Source organism: Mugil cephalus, chromosome 7 (assembly GCF_022458985.1).
Source record: "Mugil cephalus isolate CIBA_MC_2020 chromosome 7, CIBA_Mcephalus_1.1, whole genome shotgun sequence".
NCBI classification, from domain to species: Eukaryota; Metazoa; Chordata; class Actinopteri; order Mugiliformes; family Mugilidae; genus Mugil; species Mugil cephalus.
This window is the reverse complement of record NC_061776.1, coordinates 23,483,456-23,505,977: the sequence shown is the minus strand read 5'-3', so window position 1 is coordinate 23,505,977 and position 22,522 is coordinate 23,483,456. Positions and strand designations below refer to the sequence as shown.

Below are 22,522 nucleotides of genomic sequence, written 5' to 3'. Positions count from 1 at the left end.
AAATCACAGATATAAGTTAGGGGGTTGGGACAACAAGACAAACAGTTGGGGGAGCTCACTCTACAGTCAGGTCCCACTAATCACTAAAAGGTGACTCAAAAGAAGACAATGTGAATACAGTTACTTCATATTATATGTGCTTGTTATTACCGTGGCATCGTCTCCAGACAAAACCCCCGGGTTTTTGCTGAGGTCCAGATGCAGCAGAGAATTAGAATAGTCGTCACTTGAACACAGCGCCTGCGACAACGAAACCACACCTAAAGTGGAGAAGGAAATGGTAAAGTAGATTTAAAAAATGAAATCAATGGGGAATGGATAGGGAGTTAAACATATATTGTACACTATTCAGTCACCTAATCATCTTATAATCATATTTTGTTTTCCCCTCAATGGGATAATTTAATCCTCTGGACGTGACTTACTGAGCAACTAATGAATATTTAACATAGTGGCAAAGGGTAAGCAAAATCTGTGGCGAAAAATAATAACTGAGCAGATTGCGAGGTGGCTGGCATGTATGAAAGAACTTTAAGAAGAAGCCTGCCACCCCCCACCCCCCATCGCATTTTCCAAGTGTACCCTGAAAGCCAAACAAAAGAAAATGATTCTCTAAAATCAGATCACTACACAATTACACCCACAGGCCCGACGGAACCCCTCATTAAAATCCTCACTCTGATGCAAAACACAGCGCGCTATGGCACGATGAGGATTAAATATAGACGCTGAAACAACAGAGGAGATTTCTCCAGCAACTGCAGCAAATAGAAAATTCTATTAATCATCATCACTCCGCACTATATTCATCCTTCAATGTATATTATTGATCACGACCAGAAGTTGCAGGGCAGATATTCCTCCTGTTCCCTAGCATGGGCAGCGTGTGGAAGGAGGCAGCTATCGCCTGTTCCGTTCAGAAGCTGGAAAAGGCACTAAGCTTTTCATCCCTAATTTGTAGCGATTAAGAGGGAAATGAGGGGAAGAGGGGACAGGGCGTCTAATCCCCTCTCCATCGATTCATCAGCCGCTTCATTCTGCTGGAAGTGGAAATTTTAGAAGTCATCTAGTCTGCGTGACATTATCAAGTGCGTTGGAGTAACGTTTAATACGTCTGCCTATTTCTGATCGCACCCGAGACGAGGCGCAGGCACAGGCACAGGCTCGCCTGTTCATAGCACAAGTGCGTGTGCGTGTGTGTGCGCTTGTGTCGGCATATGTTTAGGTGTTTTAGAGACAGAGGGAAGGAGGGGGAGTGGGAGGGAGAGAGAGAGAGATCTATAAATATTCAACAAAAAGTGCTCATCCCCTGCAAAGTCATACCAACACACACCATTCAAGGTCAGTAGCATCACTGCATTCTTCCTGAATCACTGTATCAAACCACTGCTTTTTAACATTGCACCTAGTGTGGCTTTCCCATGTGCACTAATACGGTAAAAAGGTCACTGTCTGTGGCTCATATGTTACAATTGTAGCCTCGTAATTACAGTCAACACATCCTCATCCATACTGCTAAGCACCCATCAGTCACAAGACAAAAAGAGAAGCACAGAAAATAATGTGTTTTTACCAAGGTAAAGGTTTTATATAGTTTATCTCCCAAAAAAAAGCGCATTGAAAAAATATAAATGATTTTCTTTGTAAACTCCCTCCGCAATCGATCAATTTCAGATTTTTTTAGTTGTGGTTATTAAATAAATAACTTGTGATTGAATAAATTAAGAGACATAAAAGTAGTGAACTTGTGGTTGCAACACAAAACGCTTAGCGTTCAAAAAGTAACAACCTCTGACCTCTATCCAACTAAACTGCAGCAGATTCATTCATCAGTCTAACTTCTGAAAGTGTCAGCAAACACCACATTGCAACACGTGAACTTGGAGTTTATCAAAAACATTCAGTTACTTGGATAAAACGATAAGCTCGACCCCATCTGAAGGCAACATAAGCCACATGAACGGCCCTTCAGTCAAACGGCTCTGAAACTCACAAATAGGCCAATCAGCCAACTCAGATAAAGAGCATTACTCATGATCTACAAACCATCCGAATGCTTTAAAATAGGCCGTAATCATCTAAAACACCATCGAAATGAGGCTATAAATGTAAGGATTTACACCTGCGTCACCATCGTTTGCAGAATCTGCCCTAATGCCAGTGGATATTGTCTGGGATAAAACCAATAGAACTAGGACACTGCACTAATGTCTACGTTGGATTTTAGGAGGGTAAAAGCAGATCAACTACTTATGATTCTGACCTGATTATTATTTGGCAGATAGATCACGCAGCAAATTCACTGGCCTGTTTAGGTGCATGAGAAAACACAGCACAACTGCAGTTGGAGGCAACAACGTGGTTTGAAGAGTAGTTCACTGAACAGCCTGGGTTCAAAGCCCCCTTTCACAATAAGCTCCCACCCTACCTTTAAGCTAGACTCTGAAAATACTAATCACATGCTTATTTGCAGTTAATAACAGCACAATTAAGTGCTGAGGGTCAGCCACTAGGGGCTGCTGTGTCTCAGAGGAGCACACCTACCCTTGGAGGAGAGGGAGGTCTTTGAGAGGTTGAGGAGGCGCAGGCCCTTGTTGAGACGACACACCTGTTGAATCAGGTTGGAGACTCCTGGTAGGAGAGGAGGAGACACAGAAAAGATAAGACTTTCTACGGGTATAAATAAAGTATGTATTTATTTATTTATTTTTATTTTTTTAAAACGGTTTGCCAAATCCCAAAATCACACTGCCAACCATCAATAACAGTGAAACAAAAATGTTTTTCTGGACTCGACTGGATCCTTGGAAATTGTTTAGATCTTTTTCCGTTCTTTTTCTTGATAAATCAAACTCATCTTACACTGCTACATTCACCATTTTCAAAGAACCCATATGTAGTTTTAGCACATTCCCTTCCCTCCATACGAACACTCCAAAATACAAATACTAAAACACACCGCCGTACTTTACAGTAACACTTTCTCCCACGTACAGTACAAGCTGCAAAAGCCACCCCACATGAACACATTACGCCAAGCCAAATTATATAATAAGCACTTTCAGCTCAGCAGTTTTATTAAACACACTGCTGCCATGATGATAATATAAAAGAGTCTGCTTTATTAAAAATGGAATTTATTGTACTGCCAGACCTAGCCTGCTGGCTCCTGCATCACCCTGGCATTCTCGTTTTTTTTTTTTTTTTTTTCGTTGTGCGCGTACAGAATTTCGCAAGGCACCAAAACCTGGAGCTGAAGGTCAGTCTTTGTTGTGATGACGGGTACTATTGTGACAGTTAAGGCTGCAGCGGTTGTGTGGTCGTAATCACAATAAAGTAAGTAAGTGCGCGCACATGTTTACACACGCACACACTCGCAGACACGCAGACAGAGGTTAAGCACAAAGAATTTATTGAGGGGAGTGGAAGTGACAAGTGTCAGACTGGAGGACAGAAATTAGCTAATGAGTGATGCTGGCGTGCATGCAAAGCCTGACCCTGGCTTACACAAACGCACACACGCCTCAGTCTGCCTCTTTCAATCCTACTTGCACACAAAGCAGAAAGCTGCATATTGTCAGATATGTGACAGTGATTAATGCAGACAATTAAAACTCTGCAACCACTAATTGTTTGCACGCTGAGAATGGTAAGATGTTCAAGTTGTGTGGCGAGTTGCAACACCAGAAAAACAAAGGTTTTTTTTTTTTTTTAATACATTATTCATACACATATAGCTTGAAAGACAAATGAGCGAGAAAAACAACAAAGAAAGTGAAAATAAAGGTTTTGTGAGAACGGAGATGGAGTCTGAATTCTTTAAACAGAAACGAGCCCAGTACCTTGGTTGTCTAGCGTGTTGTGAGCCAGGTTGAGAGAGTGGATCACAGAGGATGGGTTCTCCGACAGCGCCGACGCCATCTTCTGTGGGAAATCCCTTGAAAAGGAAAAATGTAATTCTCCGTAAAATTGCTTATTCCACACTGGTCTCAAAGACTGAATAAATCCAGTCATCACCAGGGCTGTTTCCTTAGTGCACTTCTCCTAAGATTTTACTCAAGCTAAAATTTTAGGAGGTAAAAAATAAAGCAAATGTGTCTTAAATGTGCCCATGCTACTTTTAAGAAATTACAATAATTATGTCATGACACTTTTATTATTTGATAATGCGTTTCCCAAATCAAATAACAAATTCTTGGCTAAATTTCCTGTATACCAATTCACTTCTACCAACTATCAGCAGTGTTGTTCATCATTCTCATAAACACATTTCATCTGAAGTTAGAATTAGATTAAAAAAGTTGTGCGCTCAGCATCAAACTGTAGACAGACTAAGTTAGTTGGTGAACACGGTGCATTCAGCAGCTAAAGAGTCCAGTGTTTCCCTCTGGAGAGAAGAAAGTAGACAGAACATTAAACTTAAACTCAATGCCAGTGTTGACACTTGTACAGATTGTTCGTCCACAAGTTGAGAAACCAGAGCCTTTACACAGTAGCTGCTTTAAAGAAGCTCCTGTGGGTATGTTTGAGTGTGTAAGACTACCCTGCTCTGGATTACACACCTAGATAACAGAAGGACCATTCTCAGTGTTAATACTGCACCATGCACTGAACAAAGATCTGAGCCTCGTAAATTATTTCACTTTAGGTGAGAAACTTTCCACAGCAGTCTTCTGCTATAAAACTCAAAACAACACAGTGAAGGTGAAACAAAAACAAAAAAAAAAAAGAGCAGTGAAGGACTATGAGCAATTTCAAGGAGCCCGTTTTTCTGTTATTGAAGTGTTGCTAAAACATTGATGGGGACTCCAGGAAGTGCAACTACTGATAAGTAATCATGGCAAATCACACTGAAAACCAAAATCTGCAGATCACAAAAGATGTGTTTGGTCAGAATTGTTATTCACTGTAAGAAACCAAATCAGCTGAAAAGTGCTCTGAATAGTTTTTTTTGTTAGAAAGTACATTTCAGCAGGAGTATATTATAGTATTAGAAAGTCCTTAAGTTTAGAATTTTACTTTCAGTGATTGTAGAGAGCCTCTAACTAAGATTATCCTTTTAATTGAAAGTGATTGAATACAAGGATAAAAACTTCAATTATGCTACAGTAAATCATCTTGGCCCAAGGCAGCCAATTCATCTCAATTAATACTAAATGAGGACAGTTCTCTGCTAACTGACACTAGCCGCGCACAGAAGGTGAATCGTCCTCCCCGAAATGTAACTAATGTTTCGGTGGGGAAACAATACACCTGCCAAAGGACGGACAGGAGGGAGGCTTTATTAGAGCTTTATTGGATGGAAGCAGAGGTTAAGAGAGGTGAGTGAGAGAAAGAGGCAGAGAGACTGAATTGGAAAGGTCATCGGAGGAGGGGACCAGCGTGGGATGGTGAGGAGAAGTAGAGAGGGGAGACAAGCTAAGGTGAAGAGGTGAGACAAGAGGGGTGGAGGAGGATAGAGACGAAGGAGAAAATGAAAGAGGGGAGAGAAAGGACTTGAGAGAGCGAGAGGACAAAAGAGTAGAGGTGAGGGTGCGCGAGGAAGAAAAGGAGAGAAAATTCGATTTAACTGAGAGGGGTGTCAGGCGGGGTTGATGATGATGTCAAGAAAGAGGGAACCTACGATTTGAGTCCTGCGTTCTCCAGAGTGAGCTCCTCCAGGCTGTTGGACTTGCTGACTGTGTGCAGAACCTGGTCCACCACCTCCGACCCCTGAAGAACACACAGACACTAGTAAAGGCTGAGAGAAAGGGAGAAGAAGCTACACAGAATACTGACTCAGAGACGAGCGCTGCGACTTTTTACTCTGACAAAGCTCCAGATTAGATTTCAAAAGAAACATCCAATAGTTTGCTCCCAAAAACATAAAAGGGGCATGAGAATTTATTTGATTTCTCTCTGTTCCTCTTCTGTTAAGCAACACACCAAAACCTAAAGATTATCTTTTTATTTTCACACAGGCAAACAGAAAATACATAATGGATTCATCAGTTATCAAATGTATTGTAGTGTCACTCTGCATATAAAGAGAAAATGTCATTACTGTAGCTTAAGTCTTTTTGAATCAGCTCTGATTACTGTATTACAGATCTTGCACAACCAGGACAGTTTCATGCATTAGGCTGAGTACAGTTGTGTGCATTATAAATAACAGCTTTACAGACTAAAACCAAACTGGAAAACAACCTCAAATGTACCGCAAATGATCCATTCCACTTTATTTGCAGAGATCTTTGGAGCACAGCTAATATAATAACCGTGAGCTTATCTGTTTAGGTTCTTCAGGTAATTCACCTTGGGCACTTATTTGAGTGCACATTATGAATATTTAATAAAGATGTCATGTAATGTTAAATAGATGCATAAAAGTATGCTCAGGGTAAACCTTGACTCAGCGTTCTCTGTCAGACTTGTTTTCTTAACTTGAGTTTCAATGAGTGCATCTCCTTGCCACGGAGGCTCACACAGTATGCTTCATCTGCAAGGTACAGATCAATCGCCTGCTGAGTCAGGACGACCCAGAAAGTGTGAACCAGTCAGAGATTCCTTAAATTAAATGATAATTCAGATTTTGGTGGAGATCTCTGAACTGGTGCAGAAAGAGCAGGTAAACAAGCAGATTTAATAAAATCAACACATTCTGCCAACACACTGGGTACACAAGGGGAGAAATGTTAAAAAACAAATTAATTGGTAGTCTGCCTCCGGCAAGAAGGTTTATAGGTAAGTGACAAGGATATTTAAAAAAGAGATAGTTACTATGCGCATGTCTTTGCAGTACAGCTTGGTGAACCAGGTGTTGTACGCAATGGATGCCACGATCACTGCCAAGTCCCTGGAACAGAGAAACACACACACACACACACACACATTTATTAGAGGCAAAATTCAAACCTTTAAATTAGCAAACTCCATCTGCTCCAATCCATTTGATGTCACTGATCTATAAATTCACATTATCTAGGGCCAAACTTTCTCTTTGCCCGCAGTTTGATAACAAGCAGTTTATCATTGTGGCAGGGAGAACACCACGGGCAGGGCGGCTTTCTAAAAGATGACTGATACTGCAGACCCGCTGAGGAGGAGAAGCAGGGAAGGGGGGGAAAAAGAGAGAGAGAGATGTAACGATCGATGGCTGGGTCAGTGGATTATTCAATATAGCCACAGTTTGATCCCAGCGACAGACCTCAAACACTGCCACATCCAGCCCTGTGCACACAGACACAGAGCTTCTGTTTGCGGGAGAAACGGAAAGAAGAGTGAAAGAGGGAGAGTTTTAGAATCCTCCAAGGCCCAACTAAAGCCACGCTGCTGCTACACCTGCTATTCATCATCTGACAAACAAGCAGCAACGCAGAGAGAGGAGAGGCACAGAGAAAGAACAAACCCAGAGAGGATGGCAGGATGATAGAGAGAGCTGGGAAAATACAGAGTGAAAGGGAAAAAAAAAAAAAAAGAGAGGAGGAACGAGGGTAATCTCGCCAAGGAGAGCCCTGTTGCCAGTAACTGTAATAGTCAGGACATTACAGTTTATCTCAGAGGAGTAAAATGGCCACAGGCTGTGTTCCTTTTTCATTACAATGCCAACCGTTAGACGCCTCCATTGTGACTAACACAGCTGAGTCTGTGTGCGTCCGTGAGCAGATGATGCACACGTCGGGATTCATCATCGGCGTCGGCTCGTTCGTGTTTTGACAGCAGGACATGTAATTGACCTCTGCGATGCCTCACTCAGTCGCGCCGTGCGTTGGAGTGTTTATCAACTGGCGCTGTACATGCGGACGTGTCGGCGCAGCAGGTCGATCACCTGCCGTTTACGGCCTTCACAGGGATCAATTCAGGGGAAAGACTGGGTAAGATAAGATTAAGGTTTAATAAAAACAGAACTCCCTCTGTAGGTTCGCAGGCAGGGGAGCTGAGTGAAAGGTTAACGGTCATTAATTACACGGCTTTGGGGAAAATGCAAATCAATATCAACATAACGCTCGGATTCGCTTGTTCTTGCACGTACAAACAGAATATATTCAGGTCTGTGTTCTGTGCCCTCAGGCTCAGTTTCAAACACACACCACGTTTCAGATTATACTTCTTTTCCTGCTACGGAGAGAATGAAGTATGAAAAACAGGATCGCCAGTTTGAGCGTTTAAAGACGCGGTTGTTGGAGGACCACCCCTTCCATCAGCAGTCATATGCCTGCTGGGACTTCTCCGCTAAACTAGCCAAAAAGTGGAGAAAAATATATAAATTTAAAATTAAGTTTCAAGGTCTATTAAGGAGTTGGTTTTACTTGTGGACTTGCTATTGATTTTTAGAAACTTAAATTACTTTTGCAAGGGTCTCACAAGTTTTTATCAGTCAGGTTTTGGGCCAAGGTTGAGATTAATTAGATTCAGTTTTCCATAAGGTGAAAGGTTATGGTGGAACCGGAGCTTAGAAAATAGATAATATAGGTGGTTCTCACAAATGTAGTTAGAAATTCTTGAAATCAAATGAAACAAATGCCCTGTTTTTTCAAGTTTTGAATGGACTTGGGTTGTTAACTGGTGCAAACAAGACAATTTTTAAGTGTAGGTTTGAAGATTGGCCCCACTCATGTTTACCATACTGACAGGACAGTGGTATCAGTCCTGTACTGTGCATGTAGCTTTCAAATTATTCCTTTAAGCTGTGTCGTCATCATCAGGGTGATGCAAATGTTTGCCACATATGTGCATTGCTAATCATGATTAGTGATGCCTAAAACGGCCGAGGTGGTTGTGGGCTCATTCAAAGCAAAGTCTGACTGGTAGAATTTAAGGGCAGCAAGACAAACTTATTAATTAGCCTGGCTAGTGGACAGAACTGAGGAAATATTATGAAATGTACACAGAACACGGGGTTTATCCTGTGGGGAGCCAAACTGTGCTCAATGAACGTTCTAATGGCATACAATCATTCACAGTGATTGAGGTTAGCAGAGGGTCGCATTCAAATTCACCCAATGGGTGATTGAATGTTACAGCACTTAATTAGAATCTCCTGGTTGTGAAGAAATCAGATATTTTATCTGATTGATACCACTGAAGGTCAAAGAGCAAAGACCATAAATATTTATAATTAACATCACAGCAATATGACTGATGTGGAAGCGTGACAAACTAATCATTACCTCAATGTAAAAAAAAAAAAAAAAAAAACCTGGATCCGGGGCATATGAATGTGCTATACAGAAATAAATCCCCATCACAGAGAACACTCCGTTCTAAACAGGAAGAAGGTCCTGCAGTGGTGACAGGTGAGGCAGACGGTAGCAGTGTGTCGCACATGAAGTCCTACTCCAGCAACAGAATGAACTGAAGCAGTCGGAAAGTTAGAAAACAGTCGGATACTGCATCTGGACTAGAGTTCCATAGCGTGTGCACACAGATGACTACCTAGAGGGGAACCAACGAGTTTTCGGAGGCAGCAAGGCGTACCAATTGTGCTCTTTCTCACAGAAACACATGAAACAAACAAATGTGCACAAGCACAAAATCTTCGCCTTACACACTTCCCCCCTTCCGCGACATCGCGTCACCCTGCAGCGCCCTGCCAAAACCCACAGTGACAGGCAGAGTCGGAGAGTGACTCAGTTGAGGAAAATGAATGGGGAGAAAATAGAGGACGTGGATGACAAGAGAATGAGACAGGGCCAGAGAAAAAGGTGTCCGCTCTCAGTCAACGGGAATGAGCGGAGACGCGCGTTCGGGCAGTCAGCAGAAAAAGCAGCGCCACGTCGCTTGTGGGAACGGCGGACGCGCTCTATCAGAGCAGATGGAGGGAAGAGAAATGTGGAAAGAAGGGAGGACGAGAGAGAGAGCAATAGTAGTTTACCACAAATAGCTTCAGGCTAAAATGACATTTAGTTATTTGGAAATTTTGAATATTTCCCCCGCTTTGTTTTTGTGATTCTGGCTGTATCTTTGTCTCCTCAGAGTTAATTTCATACAGCCTTGGTGAGCATTGGAACGTGTGCTTAAGGGAACAATAAGGTAAAGGTCTTAAAATAAGCATGGGCAGGCAGCTTCCTCTTTATCACACACTATATAAAGAAAAATGGAGAAAAACAACAGCAAGGCACTGATTCTGGCTCTCAATATGAAAGACATTAATATATTCATGAGCTGCTGCTGCAATCATGTTTCTATGAATGGCTTTTTGATTTAGCATCACGGTAAGGCTTCACTCCTATGAGGAGATATGCAGTTCTGAGTCTGAATGTTTCCTCTCCAGCCAAGTGTTGTCGATACACAAGAAAGCAAAAACAATTCCATAGTCTATGCTTTTTAAGGACAAAACATTCCTCAAACAAAAAAACTAGTCAGGCAGTTTGAATTCTCCATTTGCCTTCAAATCTTTTTATGATCTTCAGCACTTAGGTGCGTCCCTCCTCACTATGTCTGAGAAAGGAAACGGGAGATACAGCTCTTTCTGAGCCCAGGATTGTGCCACAGACAAGTATATCAATCCCCTTCTTGATCTACCACACGTCCGACAACACTGAAGAGCAGGAAGGAGAGAGAGCAATGCAACGAATACAAGACCTATGGACTCAAATTTTTACCAAGGGCTCTAGGCTCTAGTTAGACAAATAGCCAGTGTAACATCAAATAAGATGAGGAGTGACAGCGGACGAGACACATCATACCATCTGGGAAACATTTGTTTTTACAGGACACAATAATGCTGAATGAAAAGTCTTCCAGAACTACAGTGCAGTCAGAAACTATTAGGACAAAGATATGTTCTCATTATTTTGGGTCTGTACTTTAGAGAAAAACTGAATTCACATGAAAGAGTAATGGTGATGTCTATGAGCTGGATGTCAATTTTACCTACAGCCCGTGATTTCAGTTGTGGTTGACTCGGTCAGCGCAGCCAAACAAACTAACAGGGAATGTAATATTGCAATACTACAATTTCACGAGAAAATTACACAGGGACCTCATGGTGTCTTTCATATGTAAGATGTGTATGTGTTTGACAACATGTGTTTATATAGTAATAGATTTTCATCATTTCAGAGTCCACTTACAAAACTTGCTTATTAATGTAGTGGGTTTCCTCGACATGTCCACAAACAAAATGTAGAATCTGTTTAGAGTTTTTCCAGAGAAGGATTTGTTTGATTTCATTCATTCATTCATTCATTCATCAGCATGGATTGAAGAATAAAAACTCTGATTACATGAAGAAAGCATCTTGGACAATAGGCTGTTTTATTTCAAAAGGTTTGTGCCCATTAAACAATGTGGATATGTCTTAATGCAATTGTGGGACATGTATAACCATTTCTGCTTCTTTCATTCTGAAATGAATGGCTGTCACAATAGCTGCCATCCTAATTATTTAGGCTTTGACAAGTTATAAATTTGATTGCGTCACAATCTGTTTTGAAGCCGATTATAGTCCAGTATGCAACTACGCAAGTATGATGTGACAACGAAACACGTTTAACCCTTACTTTTAAATTAATCTTGAAACGCACATGCTTACATATAATAAAAAAAAAGGTATTTACAAAAATTAAACGTAGGCAATTATATGTACATTGTGCTACCACATGGAAGGATTTTGACCGGCCAAGTAGTGTAGCTGAGTAGGTATTTCACTTTCTTCAGACCAGACAGAAAAGTAAATAATAGCCCTGAAAGAGGGAAAAACCAAAGGGGATGCAGCGCAGTTCTGGCAGAGCTTCACAGAGAGTATGCCAAATGTCTGGCTGATGTCCGTGGGTTACAGACATTAGCCAGACATTGACTGCAGCAGAATTGACAAATATTCATTATAATGAGTTTCCATTAACTTGTCCAATTACTTTCTCTTTCCAGAATGGCCCCACATCCAGATGTAAACACATAAAATTAATGTTGAAAGTCAGCACTGTAACCTCATTCCACATTTCAAATCCAATGTGCTTGAGTACAGAGCCAACACTGTCTGCAATGTATAGCAAAGCAGCAAAGTTTGGCACAGTTTGGCAAAGTTTGGAAACTGTAATGAGCCTGGGTGTGGTTAACATGTGTGTAAACTGTGTCACCTGCTGTCAAGATGGCTGAAATCCAACAAGTTGAACTCCCTGTTGTCCTGAGAGTGATAGATTGTGTCAACATCCTACATCAGAAAGGAAGGAAGAGACAAAGCAGGAAAAAACAAACAATAGAGTGAGAAGAGATGACATAAATCTATATTTCCAACTGTACAAAAGAGAGCGTTTGCCCAAAGTTGAAAAAACAACAATGAGACGGTTCTGTACAACTACCTACTCACCCACTGCACTTCTTCTTTGCAGCCAATTCCATTGTAGTCACAAAGAGCGGCATAGGTCTCAGAAAAACCTCCTGAATATGAAAAGAAGACAACAAATCAATCCTAGCCAGAGCATAACAGATCAGAAAAGGCAAGGATAGAATAAAGAAGAGGAGAGGATGCATGGGAGGGTGCAGGCCAGAGATCAAAGAGGTGGTTAAAAAGAGTGACACTGAGAAAGTCAGCTCAGAGAGATTAGCTGTAAATACTGAGGTGAGATGAAAGCACAGCACCATGAAGGAGCTCTTCTTGTAGATTAATAGAGTTACCGCCAGAAAACGAGTGCATTCGGTACCTCTGGTCTTCTGACCCACTTAAGTTCGAGTCTTCAGAATGACTTGTGAGTCAGCGGTTGGACGGACTGGGACTTGTGTGGATGCGTACGTGTATGATGTCAGAAGAGAAGCAGACTCACCGCAGGTTTTCTGAGGCTCTAATGACGATTCGGAGTTTGGAGAAAACTTGTGACTCCCATCGGGCAAGTCTCCCTCTGCTCGACAGATAGGAGGACTGAAAGAAAGAGACGAGAATGTTTACCTCCCTGCACACCTGTGCCCTAATGTTAACATGCTCACAATGACAGCACGCCGTGCCGATGCTAAGCAGATGATGCTGATGATGTTCAACCATCAGGTGTAGGACGACGGCTGACTCCTGGGCTGGAGAGCTGCCTCTCCTGTGTTGAGCCGTGCATTTGGGACGGTGTTTTGTTTCGTTTCCTCGGTGCATCAGTCCGCACACTCCTTACTCCACTGAACTGAGTAAACTACATACTGCAGCAATGTAGGTGCTCTAAAAGAGCAATGTATCACAGTGTAGTGCAGTTCTGTGCAGTGAATTGGAGAAACAAAATAACACCTTCATAAATGAATGGCTCAACAAAGGAGAGGGAGCTCCTCAGACCCGGGCTGAGCAGCCCTCCTACACCTGAAAGACAAGAGACACTCAAGGACACACTGAAGAAAACAACGTACACATTTTAAACAACGTCAGGAGGTGTAAGAGAGAGGACGTCAGATTGGAAAACCCTTCTCTGAAAAGTGCAGGTGCACTGAGGTATAATTTGCAATCAGTTTAGGACACAGTTTCAAATCTGTTCACCCCATGAGCATGAAGTCTGAGGCCACAACTGGCCCTTTATCATCAGAGCAACATTCATTGGGGCAAGAAAACAGAATCAATACAAATTCTTTCAATTAGAGACGAGTATCGGCAGGTAGTGACAGCCCCTGGTCATGTGAGTTTAAGGTGCTTCAGCTTTGTTTTTGAGCAAAAATGAAATACTTAGCACATATGTGGAAAAAACGCTCCCTAAAGCCAAGTTTTGGGGATAAAATCAAAATGTACTTCAAATCATCAATAGCTAGGCATTACAACCCATCCTCTGGGCCCCATTAATATGGTAATCTATCTAAAAGTTACTGAGGCATTTTAATAAAACCCATAAGGTCATTCTAAAAGAACACTGTTCCCACCATGTCCATGGTCTGTAGGACGCTATTTATGATTATTAATAAACGGTGTTGTTATCAGAAGGCATCTGTTGTCAATTAGAGGTTGGGGTAAAAGTGGATAGTAAATATTGTACTTCCTCTGCTGCTGTAGTGCCCTCAAGCAAGACACTGGACTTGTAGTTTTTTAAGAGCCCGTGAGACTTAACAGTGGAACTCGGCTGCTCTCAAGTGTGAATGATTGACTGAGCAGACATGATCAGACTACGTCCTGTTAAATAAAATCACCAACCGAGTAGCAGCCTTCCACATTCAGCGCTGAAATTATCCTGCGCCCAATAGACGAAGCACAGCTGCTTAAAGTTTTTTTTAAATGGTAACGCCTTATTTTCACTGGCAACATGCTCATTTGCAGCATTGTTGTTTTTCATTGATTATTACAGCTCCAGTCAGAACTAAGAAGTAATGTGAACGTGTGTAGTCTGAAAACAGTTTATGGCACTGCCTCAGTAGAGAATGAACAACCACAACGTAACTGTGAAAATTGGATCCCTGCGATGCTGTTGGAAGCTCCACGCTGCATATAAGAGGCACATTCCTCAGCTTACTAGGCCTCTCCTTCAAAATGTTCTTAAACATAAAAAAAGTAGGAGAAAGCAGAAAAGACTGTGACCATAGAATAAATACTTTGTTCATACATAATACTGTGCTGTACCTGCTTTGGCTTTTTGATAGGATTACACCGTTATACTGTTGAATTCAACACACACCACGCTTAATCCCATTTGTCAACAAAATCACACACAACACCTCACCACATCCGTGACCTTAATCCCTACCTTATCACCGCAACCATCGCCATCCACCCCTAGAGCATGAGCGTATGCGCACGTTATCTTGATGCTATCTGCATTATGCTACTTCAGTACAGCAGCACCAATCAGTTACAAGGCTGCACAATCAAACCTAACAATTCTCTCACCACTCTTTCCTCTCTTTAGATGTTCTCACTGGAGGCAATCATCCACCATGGCCTTAAATTAGAAGAGCCGTCGTGAAACATGATCAAGCGCAGAGGTAGTCGTGTGCAGGTCAACAGTCGGAGCACAGTTAATGACATTCCTCCTGGAAGTTGTAGATATGAGCCAAGAGAGAGGGAAACATACCCTCTACTTTCCTTGCATGTTTAAACATTTAAGAGATGATGGGAGAAAACTTCCCCGACTTGAATGCAACTCTTGAATACTTCTCTTTAACGTTGCGAACATTCGGTGAACACTTTTGGATTTTCAGCTGCAAAAGAAAGGCTTTATGACTGGAAGACTGAATCTACTGTATATTTCCTCCAGTGACTGTGTTGTGCTACTCACTGCCTCTACTACAAAAACTTATTTTGGAAGTAAAAAAGAACTCAATGCCTTCAGGTAACAACCTACTCAGTGTCAGCTGGCTGATTTAATCCCAGTGATTGCCGAGTGTTAAAGTCGACAGAGACATGGAAATGGGTTGGATGCAACTAACAACAAGACAAGAATGAATTTGGCCGTTGGAAAGGAAAGCGGCCCCCAAAGCGAAGCTGCCAACTCGCCAACACACTCTGGAGTGCTGTTAACGTTGGCCAACTTGTCTTCATTCCTCAGCACGTACAACACAAAACCAGAGGCGTTTCTTTGCTCGAAGCAGGGATGCTCAGCGATGCTTACGCATAAATTGAGTTGTTGAAGACTCGGGAGAGGGCGTAGTTGATGTGGTTCACTACGTGATCCAGCTGGTCCTGGGACTGCAGCCTCAGCGAGTAGGTAGTCTTGTCTGTATCGATGACAACCTGTACACGAATATGTCAGTTTTATTCTACAGGAATACTTTAAAACGATATGAAGCCCCGGACGTCAGGAAACACTGCTCTCACCTGGTGTTCTGGGTAGGTGTTCATCGCTCTGATCTCCAAAAAGTTGAATGTGACCTCCATCTGAAAAAAGCAGAAACATATCAGTAGGAATTTAGTTCTTCTTTCAACTTGCGTCTTATCTTCTTGGTTTTTGACAACAATACCACTGTACTCATTGAAGTCAATGTTGATATTCGAGAACAGACAGTAAAAGCATATGTTTTAAGCAAACTTAAGACACAAGATTTATTTACATGTAACTGTGCAATGACAGATTATTAAGAACACTGGAAATCTAGTTTCAATCGCTGACTTGGTTTTCAGTCAACAGCAATCAAGGACAACTGTAGGCAACAACACATGAGAGCCTTAATAAAATTCTAACTTTAATCAAATTTGGGTATATCGATTGGGGAATTTGTTGTTTGGTTGCATGTGGTAGAAAACCTTTAAAACAAGGCAACCACAAAGGTCAAAATGACGATATTCAGCAACCTGATACTGGCCACATTAATTCTACCAACACCAGCCTCATATTCATAAGAAAATATGCTCTTTTCCAATCCAAAGAAATACATTCGGGACATCATTTTGAAGCATTCGCTAACCTTGAGATTCTGCCTCAGTCAAAAGGAAACTAAATCCACCGATCAGCGCCACTAAAACTTGTTGCGTCTTATTTAATAACCAAGAATAAAAGCTACGTATTCAAAAATGAGAGTGGCACTGCTCTGATCACCCACTTCTTGGTAAGAAGGCTAATATTTCCCAAAGTGTCAAACTACTTCTCTAACTTTATGCTGCCTGACACTTATCATCTTCACTGCTATCACTTTATGACATCACCACCGCAGTTGACATCGTTATCTCTTTTTTCTTACTCTGAGGAGTCTTCTGCTTTCCTTTTTTTGTCACACCTCTTGTGAATCACCATGAGATCAAGGCTAGCGAGTGAAAGCCATAAAATTCCACTGAGAGCGAGGGAACATTTACCTTGGTGGGCACTTTGACAGCAAAGAGATACAGTCTCCATGTTGCCAGGACCTGAGGGGAAGAACACATTTATTTTTCTGTCACAGGGCAGGAAATGCAAAATGCAAATGGAAGCAAAAAATAGCACAGCGCAAACACCCCATAAAAAGAGCAAATCATCTCTGCAGTTGATCCAAATGGCTCGTAAGTCATGCTAAGCACTCTAAACATTAGCTAGCTAATGATGATAGCTTGTGTGTGAAAGAAATATAATGGTGAGATTGCAAGTCACGTGACAGTCCAATTTACTGCATGGCATTGATGGAAATAAGTAGCACTTATTCAGCTAATGCATCATTGCGCCGTGGAGAAAACTACTGGTGAGATAAGAAAGAAAGGAGACAGGGAAGATGGGAAGAGTGAGCAAAAAGAGGTGTAATTTGGTCAGAAGAAAGGCATTACCATTTAAAAGTGTCTGGGGTAAAGTAAGAGGAGGGAAAAAATATTCACGTCAGCCTATGCAATTAATCTCATTCATAATTCAAAAATCCCTAATTAGCATAGCCTATGCATGCAGTGTGCATCTCCACCCCTGCCTCGCTCTGTCTCCAGCTCTGGCCACACTTTCTCTGTGCTCCTTTTCAGTTTGCTTTCCAGTTCCACTTCAGCCTCGTCCATAATTCCTTCCCTTGCATCATGTCATTCCTCCAATTTCTCTCTTCATCTCCATGGAAATGTGCTCATCCCCCCCCCCATCTTCTCACTTAATCCGTAATCCCTCCATCTCCCTGTGTGCCACTGTGTCTTGTCTGGTTTGCCCCCGCCCCAAACACCTCACTCCATCCCCTCTTGCCCTCAGCCGTCTCCTTTTCCTCCGTTCTCTCAATTCCCCTGTCTCCTTTCCCGTTTCAGTTTTTCTATTCTTTTTCTGCTCTGTCGCTTTCAATTCCTCAAGGCCTCTCTGTGCTGAATGGCTAATGGCGCCCTGCTGAGTGGCGGCGAGAGGAAGAAAGAAAATGAAACATACAAAGAATGAGCGGTAGAAGGAGAGAGACATCAGATTCCCTTCCTGATAATGAAGTCTTCAGATTCTCCTCCACCATACTATAACAACTCCAGGATGCGCTGGCCTCACAGATCAGCCTCGTGTCTTAACTGTATAGACACCCATAACAGACTCCCACAGAGAGGAGACGGAGGACAAGGAGTGGAATGAAAAAAAATAACTGAAAAGTAGGAGACAGAGTGATACTCCCACCAAGAAAAAAGTCTCTGCACCGAGCTGGCACAGGGGCCTTTGCAGAACATTGTTAGTCGTATCACAGCTCTGTGACAAGTTTGAAAACTCTGTTATATAAATCCATGGAGGAGTAAGGGACCCTCACGCACACACAAGAAAAAAATGAGGTGGTATGTATGTAATGTATGTACTGTATATATACTAGAGTGGAAAAATTGAGGCGTTAACGGCGCTAAAATATTTGCATGAATTTAACACGGAATTATCGCACACGCTTTCTGTTACTATGACCTCGGCCCAAACCCTAGAGAATAGTATGTAATTAAAGCAGCAGCGGTGGAGTGGACAAGAAACACAATCTGAAGTACGGTCGTAGTAAATGATTTTACCCTGCGGAGGGCAGTAAAATGCACAGCAGCATCGAAACAGGAAAAAAAAGAAAGAAAGAAAGAAATCAAGGAGGAACAAACAAGCACAAAAAAGACACAGGTCTTCTGAACGACAAGTTCACCTTCATAGTCATGACAGATGCTTTCCTTAACAAAGAACTAAAAGTTGCCTGCATGTGCTGATGATATAAATGAAGTTGTGTACTGAGTCCTAAACCCTTTGTAACAGGAATATGGATCATTTCGTTTTAAAGTACAAAAAAGCGTGATTCATTTCCATTGTCGAGTATCAACTATCGAAATCAGGCGATTAATCGTGACTAAATATTTGAGCCTACTGATGAGCTCATACAGACAGTATATATTATATATCATGTAAAAGTTAAAGATGGAGGCATCATCTCCCTTCAAAAGCCCTGCTATCTGACAGAAGGTCTCCTCATGTAAACAGAGGCATCAATAATGCAGGTTCTCTGATGGGTGCCACCGATTTGATCCTCTGTTGCTGACCCAGGCCTTGTGCGAAGAAATTTTCCTGTCTTTGATATATCACTTACAGCATGTTGAGGTATCATTAGAGACAATCAATATCCCAGTTATTTTTTGCTTACTTGGATGGGGCACTGCAGCCATCAATGAAAAAAAATCAGAGTGCTATTAATCCAATGTATAAGGTATAGCATATCAGGGGTTGAACCACAGAACGGTGTTGCTGCAATTTCCCCCATTTAAACTTAAATATCCCTTCACTACAACCTCTGTGCACGCAGCAGACCCCTATAAAATCAATGGCCAAAGAAGTGCTCTTAGCAGGCATTACATTTTATAAGCCGTTTCAACATTTATTTTAGGAGTTAGCCAAACTACAAAATAAACTATTTTCTCTCAGCATGTTTTCAAGGAAGTGCATAAAAAGCTATTTTAGTGTTAAGATCTTTTCATGTACTGACAGACCAACAGAGACATAGAACTGTCAGTCAATTAACCTTCAAGTTAGATTGGTCCATCATCTGACAGACTACTATATTGTGGCTAGAAAGCTACAGGATCAAGCAGAATATAATAGGTAATCGTCAGAATTCCAACTTTAAACACCACATCAATATTTCAGTCACCTTAACCTGGACGTCCACACATTGAGAGCAGCAGCAGCTTGTCCTGTCCGTCTTCCCTTTTACAGCCTGGCTAATGTAAGTTATTAAGTGATTTCACAGACTGAGAGCTGTCATCAGGATCAATTTAAAATGTAACTGATGGCTTCTGTGTTACGTGACTTAGCAGTTAGTTTGTCATTTCCATAAGTGGAAAATTACACTGAGGTCAAGGCTTGATATAAATCCAATCCAAATGCACAGCAACAGTCAACTAAGTCGATCAAACTGATTCAAGATGGATCTCGAGTAAAAACACTGAAATGTAGGACTGTTGCTTAAACTAGGCATTCAATTACATCACTGTCACTATTTGGGAAGGAGTTTACGAACAATTGAATAAGAAAATAATTGGTCGAATGCCGAGTATTCAAATTAACTGTTACAGCCTTTATATTGTTTTTCTTTATCATTCTGACCTTCAGCGTTACAGAAACTTAATTAATAAATAACAATTTAGTTTGCTTTTATAGACAGACAAACTTTCTTCTTATTTAGTGAAGTGCATAAAATGATGTCCAATATGAGCTGAACTCATACATAACTTTCACAGGACAGAGTATTCTGGCACACACTGGAGCTAAGGTTTTCACAGTATTGTTTATTAGCCTCCTTGAAAACGACTATTTTGTCCCTTTTGACCACATCCTACGCAAATTTGGCTCCACACACACTGAAGATAAATGACTTGTTTGAAGTAACAAGATATTTGACCCTTTCTGAAGCATAAGGACACATTATACAGAAATTAATATTAATAGGTAGAGCCAGGCCCCTATAGTGACATTCTGGCAACGCTCTCCTCTGCAGATCAATCCAACATCCTAAAAGCTGTGAAAAGATTTGTGTTCCACTCAGGAAATCCTCTGAGATGAGATGGTCAACCTTTTTGATCTGGTCAACCGAGCAGGTAACAATCCGGAAAGGTGACGAGGAAGCCGTGAGAGAGGAGGACTGGAATGTGAAGATGATGGGATGGGGGGGGGGGGGGGTACAGAGGTGCCCTTGCTGTGATGGCACAGTGTCAGGAGCTCTAGTTCAAAGAGTGAGGCAGCCGGCCGGCTCCTGTAGCAGCCTGCGAGGGCAGGGTGGGAGTTGTGTCGTACAGAAGGAGAGCATGTACAGTACGTGCACAAAAAAAACAACAAATGTGTCTTTCTCCGTCTGTGTGCGTTTGCGCGCGCACGCCGTGCAGAGGGCAGAGGGCGGGGGCTTATATTAATCATAAGCCGTCAGGCTCTGGGTCTTGCACATCAAACGAGATGGTGCAAATCAAAGCATGTCTCTGAGTCGTGTGTGTGTGTGTGCGCGCGTGCACTGCAGCGTTGCCTCTGAGGACGCAAGTGGAGGATCAGTGCCAGATTTGGACGCCTGCGGTATTTCTGGCTCAGCCACAAGGGCGTTTTAAACACACGCACGCACGCACGCACACACAAACTCACACCAGTGCACCGAATCAGAAACATTCCAATACAGGCATTTGCATAAATCCAGCAATCTAGCACGGTACACACTGCTTTTTGACGCTCACGCACGTATGATGATGCACAATAGCTAGCTAAGCTGGCTTTGGACTGCACTTGTTTCGCCCCGTCTCGCTCTCTCTCTCTCACACACACACACACTCACGCACTCACTCACAGTCAGCAACCATCAGTCAAGAGAACTCAGCATCATAAGAACACAACCATGCCATCAGTCAGTCTGTCAGATTCCGTGCATGTGCACAAGTGACAAAGGGTTTGAAAGCACAGATGCCCCAAGTCCCGCTTCATGAGTGGACTTAAGTGTGGTAAAAAGAGGAAGAAAGAGGGAGATGGAGAAAGGTGAAGTCAAATAATGGGAAGGAAATGCAAATATCAAAAACACCTCTCGTTCCAGATTCTACGTCCTACGTCAAAGACATAGCAACCAACCCGAAATTGAGAGAAAAAATGGATATAAGAGGCAGATAGTAATGTGAAAAGGTTGCAGAGCTGTGATAAAGATGGGAGTAAGTGATAGATGTATTAGGGGCCAAAGTGCTTCAGCATTTGGGCAAATAAGGTGAGAGCAAAAAGGAGAGGGGAAAATTAAAAAAGGGGAGCAAATCTGAGGATGTGGGATGAGACGGAGACATGCAGCAAGTGTGGGTAAGGGCACATGATGAGAGAAGAGAGGGAAGGAGAGTGGCAGATGCAGGCAGATCTAGATAATGAGGGAGGGAAGAGAAAGCAGCTGAACAGAGATAAAATAGAAGGAGAGAAACTCAAGCTTCATTCATATTTCCTCTCGGTCTCGCGGGGGGGTGGGGGGGGGGGGGTGGAGGGGGTCAGCAGTCACACTTCATAGCCTCGCCGCCATAGGCTACGAACATGTGTTACGATTATCAAAAGAAAACTCAGTCCTAATTACAGCACAGAGCACTCGCCACGCACTGTCAGATGGTAAATCTAGATACATGGAGAGAAAATGACTCCACTCCGACAATATCTGAGAAAAAAAAAGCATAAAGAGAGGCTCAGATCATGCAGATGTTGGCCCCTACACAAGCATATTATGTGTTGTTGGGATTCAAAGAAAATAAGATTCTGCCGCCAGCACAGACTCGCTCCCCGTTACTGCTTTGTACTCTTTCTTTCATATTCCAAGAGTCTTCTGCAAGGCCCCATTCCACTATGCTATGTTACGCAATTCAGCGAAGGTCTCTTGCTTTTGACTTTGTTTACAGCCGCACATGTTTTTTGAAGTAATATAGAGAGCATTGCGTCTAATATATTCTCAGTGATAATATTTACTGTCCTGAAGCACCTACAGTCAGATGTAAAAATCCTGGGTTTCACTCTGGACCGGGACCTTAAAGTGGAAAACATTCTACCTCCACATCTCTTCTTTCTGGTTCCTTCGTATAGATGTTAAATGAAAATCTTCCTGGCTATTTTCTCTCTGCACCCACAAGCTCAAGATGCTGTCACGTTCTATGGGAGGTGTCAGAAGGTTATTCTGGGAAATGATGCAAATCAGTAAATGAACATCACAAACAAGTGAATTACTAGAGTCTGGTAACAGTCCATTTGTATTTCATTATGTGGTGTTTCAGTCAATACAGAGAAAATAACATCTC

The 22,522-nt window shown here is 42.1% G+C and overlaps 1 protein-coding gene across 3 annotated transcripts in view; it reads right to left on the bottom strand.

Annotated features, from left to right (window-relative positions):
• carmil3 (capping protein regulator and myosin 1 linker 3) overlaps positions 1-22,522 on the bottom strand; it is a 71,157-nt gene that overhangs the window by 37,498 nt on the left and 11,137 nt on the right. For all 3 annotated transcript variants that reach the window (XR_007113166.1, XM_047590508.1, XM_047590507.1), the window contains exons 4-14: positions 16,661-16,711; positions 15,689-15,748; positions 15,483-15,604; positions 12,744-12,838; positions 12,290-12,360; positions 12,060-12,133; positions 6,760-6,835; positions 5,624-5,712; positions 3,843-3,937; positions 2,545-2,631; positions 151-260 (exon numbers count right to left, since the gene is read on the bottom strand). Coding sequence is in view for 2 of the 3 variants with exons in the window: in XM_047590508.1 (XP_047446464.1) it covers positions 151-260; positions 2,545-2,631; positions 3,843-3,937; positions 5,624-5,712; positions 6,760-6,835; positions 12,060-12,133; positions 12,290-12,360; positions 12,744-12,838; positions 15,483-15,604; positions 15,689-15,748; positions 16,661-16,711 (930 nt within the window). In the remaining variant the exon portion in view is untranslated. The remainder of the gene's footprint in view (positions 1-150; positions 261-2,544; positions 2,632-3,842; positions 3,938-5,623; positions 5,713-6,759; positions 6,836-12,059; positions 12,134-12,289; positions 12,361-12,743; positions 12,839-15,482; positions 15,605-15,688; positions 15,749-16,660; positions 16,712-22,522) is intronic.